This window comes from Diabrotica virgifera, chromosome 9 (assembly GCF_917563875.1).
Source record: "Diabrotica virgifera virgifera chromosome 9, PGI_DIABVI_V3a".
In the NCBI taxonomy this organism is placed as follows: Eukaryota; Metazoa; Arthropoda; class Insecta; order Coleoptera; family Chrysomelidae; genus Diabrotica; species Diabrotica virgifera.
In genome coordinates this window covers 113,687,738-113,701,401 of record NC_065451.1, presented here as the reverse complement: position 1 = coordinate 113,701,401, position 13,664 = coordinate 113,687,738, and the positions used below count along the sequence as shown (strand labels likewise).

The window sequence follows — 13,664 nt, the reverse complement described above, 5'->3', positions numbered from 1 at the left end:
TGACAATAAGATGACTGTAATTTGTTTTAATAACGAAGATAGATATTGATTGGAACTCGTTGAGGAAAGTCAATAATTCTAGTGATTATTGATGAAGTATTTAACTTTCGCATGAAAGTTCCGTTTTTAATTTAGGTAAATATTAGCTAGAAATATATTTTGAAAATAAGTTACAGTGTATGAAAACAAATTGTTTATCTTCTTATTTTATAGACGGAATAATTAGCATGATGAATATTTATAAATGGAATGTTTCTGCATCGTTTTTTCTATAAACAAAAAATATATTTTGAAAGTTGCTCACTCCATAGCATTCAATAATAGATGACATTATAAGACAAAATCAACTAAAATCGCGTGGTCTTATACAGGGTGTCCCAAAAAGATTGGTCATAAATTATACCACACATTCTGCGGTCAAAAATAGTTCGATTGAACCTAACTTACCTTAGTACAAATGTGCTCATAAAAAAAGTTACAGCCCTTTGAAGTTACAAAATGAAAATCGATTTTTTTCAATATATCGAAAACTATTAGAGATTTTTTATTGAAAATTGACATGTATCATTCTTATGGCAGTAGCATCTTAAAACAAAATTATAGTGAAGTTTGTCCACCCCATAAAAATTTTATGGGGGTTTTGTTCCCTTAAACCCCCCCATACTTTTGTATACGTTCCAATTAATTCATTATTGTGGTATCATTAGTTAAAGACAACGTTTTTAAAACTTTTTTGACTCTTAGTATTTTTTCAATAAGCCAGTTTTTATCGAGATGCGGCTTCTTTTTTAATATATTTACATAAAAATTTTATGGGGGTTTTGTTCCTTTAAACCCCCCAAATGTTTGTGTACGTTCCAATTACACTATTATTGTGGTACCATTAGTTAAACACAGTGTTTTTAAAACTTTTTTGACTCTTAGTCTTTTTTTGAGAAATCACCTTTTATCGAGATATGGCTTCTTTTTCAAAATATACCTAAAAATGTAAATTATAAATACATTTTCAGATTATTAACAGGTCTCTATAATCGTATTTAACCATATACAAATATGTGGTGGATTCGACAAATATTCAAAATAGGTCGATAAACACTGACTTATCAAAAAAGTACTAAGAGGCAAAAAAGTTTTAAAAACATTTTGTTTAACTAATGGTCTCACAATATTAATTTAATTGGAACGTACACAAAAGTTTGGAGGGGTTTAAAGAACAAAACCCCCTTAAAATTTTTATGGGGTGCACAAATTTCACTTTAATTTTTTTTTAAGATGTTGCTGCCATAATAATGCCACATGTCCATTTTCAATGAAAAATCTCGAAGGGTTTTCGATATATGAAAAAAAATCGATTTTCATTTTGTAACTTCAAAGGGCTGTAACTTTTTTTGTGTGCACTATTGTATATAGGCAAGTGAGGTTCAATCAACATATTTTTGACCCCAGAATCTGTGGTATAATTTATGACCATTCTTTTCGGGACACCCTGTATAGAAAATGACCGAAGGAAAAGACTTGAGAAAATAAGAGACTTTTTTTGTTTTGAGCTTTGGCAAAGACCAATAAGGGAGGATATTATAATATGTTAGTAAATATATATTATATAGGTTAGATCTATGAGTAGGCGCTTAAGAGGCAACATCAGCACGCGGAAAACGCGTTCGAAGATTTCAGCTTTAATTTTGAATACTTTGTCGACATATTTGGCACATATATTCGTAATATAGTAAAGAATGGAGGTACAGAGCCCAATTTGAGAAATTATATAATTAAATTGGAAATTTAAAAAACAAGTCTGTTCCGCTATTAAGAAGAACAAAAAAATACACTTTATCTACTCTCTGTCATATTTTGTATGTATAAGTTTTTAGTTTGTGAAAACTGTCATTATAGATAGCAGTGCGTGAAGGATTTAAAGTGTGCGTGAAGTAACAATGCATTTTAAATGGGATTTACTTTTTCGCACTGTTTTTGGTACACTTTCATATAATTAAATATCCTTAACTTTCGCGTTTTCATGGTAATGACATAATGAGCAATAAATTGCAACAAATGTTTTGACAGTTTTGTGGTTTGAAAGAAGTTAGAATTTTTAAATGTTAAAAATTTCTAAATATTGTAGAATAGAAATGAATTCCAGTGACGAAGAGTTACAGTTTTTTTTATTCGTTTATCGTAGATAGAATATTGTATGAATCTGTTGGTGAAGTACTTTTTGCGAACTTACGCGATGTATAGCACTCGCCCCGCTGTCGCTCGTGCTGTAAACATCGCGTGCGTTCGCAAAAAGCATAAGTTACGAATTGTTTCATAAATAACTATTCTTCAAATAAACTTTATCGCATGCCTAGATTTTGTGTCACATTGAAATTTACTAAAAATCGAGTCTTTTAACAATTTAGTCACTGTCGTGCTGCCGAAGCACTGTGTAAAGTTCGCAGAACTTTCGAAAAAAAATATTGATGACGAGCTGATGTAGCCTCTTAAGGACCATCTCAATTATTAATATGAATCTCTAAATTACGCGGGTAAATCCTGGAATCGAGGAGAGCATTATATCTTTTGATACCGTACTTTGCAGGTTTTTTGACGATATACTGTTTGAAGCTGCATCATCCTAGGAAAGTCTTTAACATCTCGTCAATAGTGACATTCTCCCCAGACGTATATTGATTCCAAAAACTTTCGACAATCTTATATAGATGTCAATTTGTCAATTTGTCAATAGAGGTCTTTGAACCTGTATTTCTAGGTAGCTATCTGATAGTTTATCTTATACCACTAAATGGAACCATCTTCTCGACGTTGTAGTTAGAAAGTAATCGATGTAGTTCTGTCAGCTCCCCATATTTTATTTGGACTATTTTTAGATACCAACCATGTAACAGTCTAAGAAATGCCAATAACTGTTCAAGAACAGTAGATCTGTAATTTCCTGGTTGTTTGTATAAGGTCGAAGTAAATCCAATTTTTTATTCGTGTAGCTTACAATGTCTTCAATAAAATCTTCTGGGAAAAAAGATTCCAACAATCAATAACTCCCTTTGCTTTTTTGACATTAACACTAAAAAGACCAGTAACCCATTCTCCACCCATTAAACTAGAAGACGGTAGCTGGGCTAGAAGTAATGAGCAAAAGCAGAGAGGTTTGCCACATATTTAGAAAATACACTAAAACCGCATGATGACCAAAATAATAATCAAATATCGATAGAGCCTTATCAGACAAAGGAGAGAATCAGACCAACATCCCCGAAGAAAGTAGCCGATGAAATAAAAGACAATATAAATCCTAAGAAGGCACCAGGATATGATCTAATTACTGGAGGATTACTAAAAAACCTGCCTCGTAAGGCCATAGTCAAATTGACCAACATCATCAATGCTGCATTTAGATTGAGATATGTTCCAAATTTATGGAAAATAGCTGAGGTTATAATGATACCAAAACCAGGAAAATCACCAAATGAAGTCTCTTCATATAGACCATTATCACTTTTACCAGTGATGTCGAAGCTTTTTGAGAAACTTCTGCCAAAAAGAATAAAACCAATAATAGAAGAGAAAAAAATGATTCCAAACCACCAATTTGGCCTCAGAAATAAACATTATACGATTGATCAGATACACAGAATTACTAAGATAATTGAGAAATCATTAGAAGAAAAGAAAGTCTGTTATACAATCTTTTTAGACGTAGCTAAGGCCTTCGACAAAGTATGGCATGAAGGTTTAGTCTACAAACTCAAAATTCTTATGCCTAAACAATATTCAGAAATTTTACAATATCTGACAGATATTTCAGAATTAAGCTAGAAGACGTGTACACTGATCTAAAAGAAATCAGAGCAAGAGTCCCTCAAGAAAGCGTATTAGGTCCTGTCCTCTACCTGTTATACACATACGATATACCTGAAATGGAAAATGATACTATGGCTGCATTTGCAGATGATACCGCTATCTTATCAGTAGGTGATACCAGCGAAGAAGCGACAGAAAAATTACAGTTGGCAATAAATAAAATACACAACTGGACTGAAAAATGGAAAATCAAATTAAATGAATCTAAATCTATTTAATAAACGATGCCCAAATACCATATACATCTTCTGCAAAATATTTAGGTATCACACTTGATGCAAGGCTTCGCTGGAAAGTCCACATTAAAAAGAAAAGGGAAGAATTAGGTATCCGTTACAAAAAAATGTATTGGCTGATGGGAAGAAACTCTGCATTGTCCACATATAACAAAATACTTCTGTACAAACAAATACTTAGACCAGTATGGATGTATGTTTGCCAACTCAGGGGCTGTGCCAATTCAAGTAATATTCAGATTATCCAGATATTCCAGAATAAAGTATTACAGAACATCGTTGATGCTCCTTGGTATATCCGAAATGTCGACCTCCACAAGGATCTTGAGATGGAAGATGTAGACAAAGTTATCAAGAAGATGGCAGGTAGTCACGAACAACGGCTCCATAGTCATGTAAACATCGAGACCATCCAGCTCCTCGATAATACTGGGCTAGAAAGAAGACTCAAACGAAGAAAACCATTTGAGTTAGTGTAAAGTGTTAGTGTAAAAGCAGAGCATAGTGTTGTACTGTGTTAGTTTTAGTTTTAAAATGCATACTTGTTAAAAAAATAAGAGGACACCATATGGTTAAGATCTTAGTATATATCATTTAGTAATATAAGTTAAAGAAGAACTGATAATTGGTCAACTGATGACCAAATTTCAGTAGTCTAAACACAGCTTGTGTTTAATAAAAAAAAAACTTTTGGCAAGATCATAAGGTCGTAGCAAAATATATCGTCACCTTTTGTTACGTATAAGCTCTTCTACCAACCTCTTGCGGAATGGGTCAAATACACAATATTGTTCATTCGTTTTTGATGGTATGGTGTCACTGTCGTAGTTCCGACGCACAGTTGAAAGTTCGCAGAACTTTCGAAAAAAACAATTGATGACGCGCTGATGTAGCCTCTTACCCACCCTCCACTCAACCTACAAGGTCTACGGTATACCGTTTCCATTTTAATTTGTCTCTTGCTACCTGGTGCCAGTGTATTTCCATCCATTCCCGCCTTTTTTTTGTCACATCCTCCAGACATCTTTTTGAAGGTCAACCCACACGTCTGTTATGAAAGGTCTCCACTGTGTCATCTTGTCTGATGTACAATTTTCTCAAGATAATTTGTAGATTATACATCTCAAGATGTATATCTTGGGTAGGCCCAAGATCATTTCAGTGAAGTAGTGCGTTTTAATACGTCCTATACTTTTGTTCTTCAACGTATTGCTTCATTTCTGACGCAGTCAGAAATGAAGTTCTTTCTGTTCTTCTAAAGTTATTCTCAGTATATTTTGTTTCACTACCAGAAAAAGGATTTAGATTATAAGAGAACAAAACCATAGTACGTGGGCTGAACATAGGAGTCCCCAGACTTAGTTATAAGAATGTACAGGACTTGCGTTGTTAATGAGTTATTTTGGACTACAACCATACCATGTTCTTAGGCGTTGCAGCCGAAATATTCGTCTTCTGTCTTCCATTTTGACTTGGATTATGAACGACAAATTTCGATATTTTTTCCTCGCATTGTATGTCCAAGATACTAGTTTTCTTTATTCTGTTGTCACTTAAACTTATTTTCTTTCTATGTTCTTCTTATTTCTTCATCGGCCGTAACGTAATTCACCAATATAATATTAATATTCCTTCTATCCGTTACCTCAAAGGAGTTAAATCTTCTTATTGCTTCTCGATTTAACGTCCACGATTTAGTCTTTGGACACTGTATGCAACATTTAGTTAATTGTATTGTTAAAGCTAGTACAAAATCTTACTAGAAAGACCGTTTTTCATTTCTGTAAAGTTGGCACATGCTTTTTTGGTGCATAACAGTGTCCCATAGTTGCGCATTCCTTTTCTCGTTCGACCTATATACTACTGGTTTCCTAGTATTAGGGTTTCTTTAGTAGCGCTTGCCTTACCACTATCCAATTTATTACCCAATTTATTGATTATTCAAAATCTTTGAATTTATTAATCACTGATATTTTAGAAAGGTGTTAAAATATGTTTTTCATATTTTGACAATAATAACTGCAATGGTACCCAGAAAAACTAACAACTGTCTGGATATTAAACAAAACAAATAGGTACAATACTTTACACATGAATAAAATAAAAATCGTCAAAATCATTTTGTAAGTTACAAGTGAAACAAACACAAATTATAGAGTTAAAACAACCATATTTTGATATGGTCAACATTTTATACTATATTTGGACCATACAAAAATATGAATTTGACACGCTTAAATCTTTTTAATATATTTGTATTAATTTTTATATCTAAATATGGACAACCTTAACACTATTTCTTTTTTAATTAAATATATAGTAGTCCGTGAGAACTTGCTAATTGCCAGTATCTTATTGTCCACAGCTCCTTACTTGGACGAAGAAAATAGGAGAAGAGACTCTGAACAGTTTGATGTTACTCCTTCGGTCTGCAGCAGATGCGGCAGCAGTGAAGGAGGTGGCCAACGATTTCGAGAAATTCTTCTTCAATGCATGGGTAAGCCTATAAAATGTTTTTAATTAACAGATAAATGATAATAATATAGTTTCAGCTCTACAATTTCATACCATGTTTCGTCTGAAATTTGACCGATTTTGATTCGTAGTTAACATTTTTTGTATATCTGCATGTTTTTATTTTAATTTAGATTTTTTTATTTCTTTATAATGTCTAGTTCAGTATATACTCTTAACCACTAGGCTGTTTAATAAGTTTTGTGGTTGATAAGAAAAACAAAATTTTATGGTTTGAAATACACTTTATTATTCAGTATTGTCTCCCTGAACATCAATGCACTTGTTTCAACGAGATTCCAATTTCCAGCTATTATGACTTCATCATTTGATGAAACACGCTTTCCAATTAATTTTTGTAGGTATTGAAACAGATGGAAGTAGCCAGGGGAAAAATCTGATAAATACGGTAACAATTTGAATTTTAATTCACTAACTAAAAAAAAGTGACACTTGCTACCAAACTGTCATCATGTGAACAAGTCGAATCAGAGCTCAGAAGGTATCTAGAGCGTATTACATGAAATATTTTGAACATCCATGCTTAATCCGGCTTAAGCCATGACGGATTACTTTTAAAGGGTTTTTACCCACATATTTTTATAATATTGTATTTTGGTGGTTAGCATGTTAGATCACGTAAGCACTGATGATGATTGGTCAACCAATCGAAAACTAGTTCTGTGATGTAGCCCTTTTTAGGGATTTTTAAATACAGTCGAAACCGCTTATTAAAATATCCGTTATAGGAATATCCCGCTTTAAGGAATAGAAATTTTAGGTCCCGTAATGTTTCTACTAGCCAACAATGATTGGTTATTAGAATATCTCGGTTATAGGAATAATTTTGCTAGGCACGAAGGCTATTCTAATAAGCGGGTTTGTCTGTATGTACCTTTTATAAAGGATTTTATTGGTTTTTTGTATATGTTATACAGCCAACTACAAGAAAACTTTTTCCTTGTGGATCATCAATTTTAGCCATCTTTAAAATGCACGTATGACACGGTGTGTTGTCCTGATAAAAAAAGATTTTTTTTTTCTTCTGCAAACCGGGGACTTTTTCACGAATTTTTTTAATTCAACTATTTTAAAATGTTAAAATAATGCCCAGCATTTACTGTTTTACCAGTTGGCAAGTACTTGAAACAAAATTCCTCTCGCTTCCCAAAAAACTGATGCTAACACCTTCTTAACCGATTTTTGGATACGAACTCGTTTTGGAGCCAAGGCACCAGGTTCACATCACTCTTTAGCCTCTTGTTTTGATTCAGGATCATGGTTATAGACCCAAGTCTCATCCGTAGTGATGAATCGATGCACAAAATCTACTTTTTCCTTTCGAAAATGCTCTAAATTTTTCTGAAAAAGTCGCATTCGAATATGTTTTTGTTCCGTTGTTGGCGAATGCGGCACTCATTCTGAACGCAGTGAACGCAGCTTTCTGATAGCCAATACTTCAGTCAAAATTTTGCTTACACTACCCATTGAGATGCCTATGGCGTCTACTAAATCTATTTTAGTCGCTTGACGATTTTCCAATACCATATCTTGTAGTTTTCTACGATTTTTGGTGTCGTTGCTATTTTTGGACGTCCTTGACCTGGATCTCTTCAAAGCTTGTTTTTTCTTAAACAAAAAATTAATTCCATTTTTCAAATTGACCACAGCAAAAATTACAATTACAATTTTTTGTCTCACGATCCCGATTTATTTTCTTGTTTCATTCCTCTATATGTGAAGATTGCCTCTGTCAACTGGTCCTCCACTTTATTGTTGGCAGTTTGGTTGTAATATATTTAAATTAAACATGATTCTCAAGTCTGTATCATTTAAGCCCACTTTTTGGTTATGAGGTTATCATGTTTATTTTACCAAATGCCTTATTAAACAAATATATACATCAAAGGTGACATAACTGCATCTCTGCATAAGCACTTGTATAGCGAATAGAGCCTGTAGTGAATCGTATAATGATCTTTGAACTTTGGCCTCTCCTTCATGAAATTTAAAATCTCATTTGTCATCCACAAATTTTTCTTGAGTTTTAGTGGTTTGGGAACATTCAGTTGGTGTTAAACATAATATTTATATGCACACGAGTTCTTGAGGTCGATAGACATATGCGAGCCGAACTGTTTGCGAACTGCTAGCGTACAATTCGTTGGAAATATATTTAAACTCGGTACACAAATATGAGCCGAGCTGTATGCGAACACTATATTCGTATCATTTGAACTGCAAGACGAACCGCTTCGGAGCTGTTCATTCGTCGCTTGTCTCGAACCACAGCCTGTCGGTTTTTGGGTCGAACAAAAAAGATATTCGCCGTTCAATTTGGATCGCATACGCAGCGATATTTTCTGGTTCGTTTCATCGAATCGAGATTGTGTGAATGACGTGTTCCTAGAGATAAGCAACGTGAGAAACACAATAGGTTTGTTCTAGCATCAGTTTCAAACGGTTTGAAACCATCAGCGAATAGTGGACCAGCGCGAGTAGAGGGGATAGCACTGGTGACTGTATTATGTTTTCTCACTGACCAACTGTTTGCTGACGGTTTCTGACTAGTTTGACTGTTTGCTAGAACAAACCTATTATAATCAATTTTTATTTTTAAGTTAACAAACATATAATTGCTCTTTTTATTTACATTTAGAACGTGACTTTGAGATACAATTACAAATTAAATGAATTATTTACCTAAACTTCGCACAAGTGTTGGTTCGTCGCTTTCCATGGATCGTGATGACTTAGCGATGATTTCGCTGTAAATATTATTTCAACGAACTGTATGCGAGCAGTTCGCAAACAGTTCGGCTCGCATATGTGTAACCAGCTTTACAGCGAACTCATCTCAAACTCATCATGATCCATGGAAATCGACGAATCAGCTAGTGTGAAGTTTATGTAAATGATTCCTTTAATTTGTAATTTTATTTCAAAGTCACGTTTTAAATGTAAATAAAAAAATATAAAAAAAATTTAAAAAACGCTTTTCTTAGTTGCGAGTGACTAAAATTAAAAATATTATAAAAAAATCAACTAAAAAGCAAAAAATAAAAAAAAAATTAAAAAATCTAACACATTCGTCTTCATCGAATAAACGTTTTTCGCCCCACGCTTTTCTTTAACGAATGTGTTATATTTAAAAAAAAATTATTTTTTGTCTTTTAGTTGATTTTTTTATAATATTTTTAATTTTAGTCACTGGTAACTAAAAAAAGCGTTTCTTAAAAAAAATTTTTAATTTTTTTTATTTTTTATTTTTAGTCTTTTCAAATGTTTCAAACATTAAAAAATATCGTCATGTTTATTAAAATATGTATAAAACATACGATGTACTAACATGAAAAGTAGTCGGAATCGGCAAAAAATTTGAAACTTTATTGTTTATTTATGAAGCATAACGTAAACAATTAACGTATAGTTCAATTGTGTATAGTTCATATAATTAAGCTAAAATCTGTAAAAGTTTCAAGTTTCTTCATTGTAGAAAACCAAAGAACTTAACCATTTTCCGTTAAAATCTTTTTTTTTTTATTTAAACAATTATTAATAAACATAAAATTTTTTTATTGACTATTCGTGTATTGTTCCCGCGAATGCATATGTCTGCAAATTTTCAGTCATTTGTACTGAAGAAAAGGCAGTCAAATTAACGTCTAAAGATTTGACCCAAACGATTGAGCTAAATAAAAGCGTTTAATAATTAATACGTCAAAACGAATTCTAATGTTAATTGTAGCACAAAACGTCTCTACTGGTGGTTTTTCTAAGACTACGATAAAAACACGAATTTTTTTAATGCGAGTTTGGGTTGAAGTTTTATTTCGTATCGTATTGAAATTTGACACGAATAAGCGCCGATTTTTATATAAACAAATATATGAGCGTTCAAAATTTGAAACTTTATTGTTTATTTAGGAAGCATAACGTAAACAATTAACGTTAAAGTGAAATTATGTATAGTTCATATTACGTAAAAGTTTCAAGTTTTTACATTGTAAAAAACAAGAGAATTTAAGCATTTTCCATTAAAATCGTTTTTAATTTAAACAATTAATAAACAAAAAAAAAATTACTGACTATTCGTGTATTATTCCCGCGAATGCATATGTCTGTAAATTTTCATTTATTTGCATTGGAGAAAAGGCATTCAAATTAACGTCTAAAAATTTGACACCAACTATTGAACTAAAGAAAAGCGTTTAATAAAGGCAGCAATTAGATGTTTATCAGCAGCTATAAAATAAAAATTGATTATATTGTGATTCTCACGTTTCTTAAATATAGGAACACGTCTCACACAATCTCGATTTGACGACAAGAAGCGGACAATATCACTGCATACGCCGTCCAAATTAAACTGCGATATCCTTTCCGTCCGTCCCAAAAACCGACAGGACGTGGTTAGTGACGAGCGACGAACGAACAGCTCGCAAGCGGTTCATCCCGCCGTAGAAATAATACGAATATAGCGTTCGCATACAGTTTGGCTCGCATATATAGGCAAAATATATGCGCGAGTTTTCGCTCTAAGCTACAAGATACAAAAATATCTACTCGCATTTGGTCAGTAAGTAACAAAAATGTAACCTGAAACGTTCAAATTTTAAATTTATATCGTTCAAAAAGAAAGCAATATAAATAAAACACTTTGTTTGTAGAATAAACCAAGGATATCCGAAAGCAACTTTCAGTAGAATGTTTTCATAAGAGGTTTCAGCAACGGCGGATTGCCACCAGCGCAATATTTGTTTTTCATTTTTTTTTTGGTCGTGACTGCGACTAAAATATCTATTATAAATACTTGATTGTTTATTGGGAAGTAATTTATCAAAATCTAAATAAGTTTAGGAAGTAAGTTGCGTGCAATTGTAAATATTGGTTTAACCGAAGAGAAATTAGTTGAAGATTTTAGATAGCCGTGATTGTAGAAAGATAAATTCCGAGCGTTTTACGTAACTCCTGGTTTGTGCTGCAGGAAAGACAAGTGTTGTAAGTTAGTTTCTGGATAGTTGTAAATCTTACCAGAGGCGTTCATAGATTATAAATTGTTTTATAGGAGGATTGTGTCATGCTTTATGAAAAGACTTACCTACACAAGAATAGTGATAACATAGTCTTTCCGAAATGTCTACAAAATTTAGTGTAGTCACGGTGATAATTGATGCCAAAATTTTAATTTGTTATGGTCAGTAATTTCACAGCTAGCACTAAAATACAAAAAAAATAAGAAAATCTACGGTTTCGTTTTGATTAGTGCAATGTTTCTGTTTTGTGTATTATCTATTATGATAAATAAATAAATATCTATCTATCTATCTATTAAAATCTGTCTTCCTCGATCCCCCGATAGCACTATTTCTAGGTCTACCTGTTGTCAAAATTCAAAACATTCCACTTTGCGGTTCAGAGAGCCCATATGAAACGAGTCTTTGTACTCTATGCAGAGTATGGCATTAACAAAATAAGAAAATCTACGGTTTCGTTTTGATTAAAATCTTTTCCTGGCGGTGCCTTTTGGTATGTTATACCTGGGTTAAGCAGAAAGCTTGAATTGAGTCGAAATTCATTTCGCTTATTCCCCGTTAGAGGGCGTTCTATCCATACTGCGATATAAATTATTTTAATTTATATCGACGATCTACGGTCGGAATGGTAAAAATCTGTCTTCCTTAGAGCCTCCTTGACAACAGGTAGACCTAGAAATAGTTCTATCGGGGTATGGAGGAAGACAGATTTTAATCAAAACGAAACCGTAGATTTTCTTATTTTGTTAATGCCATACTCTGCATAGAGTACAAAGACTCGTTTCATATGGGCTCTCTGAACCGCAAAGTGGAATGTTTTCCTGGCGGTGCCTTTTGGTATGTTATACCTGGGTTAAGCAGAAAGCTTGAATTGAGTCGAAATTCATTTCACAAAAAAAATGTTTACATACTAGGGCGGTCCGATAAGTACTTAGCCTTCAAAAGAATAACGAACATTTTGATAAAGTTGCGATTAATTTTTCAATATTGTCTCCTTTTAGCTAAATAAACTGGACCCAGTGACACTCCACCTGCTTTAATCCCTCTGAAAGAGCTATATGTATAACAAGGGAGGAAAGTGCTACTTTTCCTACCGAGAATGAAGTTTACTGTTTACACTAATCATTCGAGGGGGGAAAAGGCACTTTACTCCCATGTTATACATATGGTTTTTCCACCTTCCTCAAATAACAAGTCATATTTTCATTTTTACTTAATTTATTTATGTAACTAACCAACAAAATTTATTAGAACTAAAACTAACAAGTAGGTACAATATAACTGTCAACTGTCAAATATAAGTCAAATTATTAATGTAAACATTGTTATATCAGAATAACAATTTACTGTTTTTTACCATTCTGCAAAATACAGTGTTTAAATAAACGTTAAAATGTATAGATACTTACGTAATAGAAAATAGATATTGTACAGGGCGTCAATAAGTTATATTTCATGATTGAATTACCATGACGTCACTTTTACTTTTCCTCCCTAGGGAGGAAAAGTACAACTTTGCTCCCTACAATCAGGTCCGGAAAAGTATACTTTCGGTAGACGTAAGTGGAAAAATACTTTTTCTCGAGGTCAGCGGAGTAGGCTTCCATTACGGCGATGAACTCCTCATTCGACTTAAATTTCTGCCCTAAGAGTGACTTTTTCAAGTTTGGAAATACAAAGAAGTTTTACAGGACCAAATCCGGAGAATACGGTGAATTGGACAGTAGACCTATCAAATAAAAATAAAATACATATAAATCAAAATTTTATTCCGTACAGGTTGGAATAACTTGTTTATCAAAGTTTAAGTCCAAACAAAAGATATTTTTAAGAAAATATATGATTCATATGAGGGTATCATTGTTTAATTAATTAAAAATGGGCAAATTTTGCTCAAAATTTACTTTTTTAAGTGCTGCGGTAATTCATGTTCATATTAAGGTTTTTACAATTTTTTTCTGCAATACTGAAGAAACAATCTTTTATATAAGACTTACTAAATTAAATTTGACCTTTA

General features: G+C 32.7%; 1 protein-coding gene across 2 annotated transcripts in view; it reads left to right on the top strand.

The window, feature by feature from the left end:
• LOC114328735 (puratrophin-1) overlaps positions 1-13,664 on the top strand; it is a 988,347-nt gene that overhangs the window by 899,550 nt on the left and 75,133 nt on the right. For both annotated transcript variants that reach the window (XM_050661949.1, XM_050661948.1), the window contains exon 9: positions 6,463-6,594. In XM_050661949.1, the coding sequence (XP_050517906.1) occupies positions 6,463-6,594 (132 nt within the window). The remainder of the gene's footprint in view (positions 1-6,462; positions 6,595-13,664) is intronic.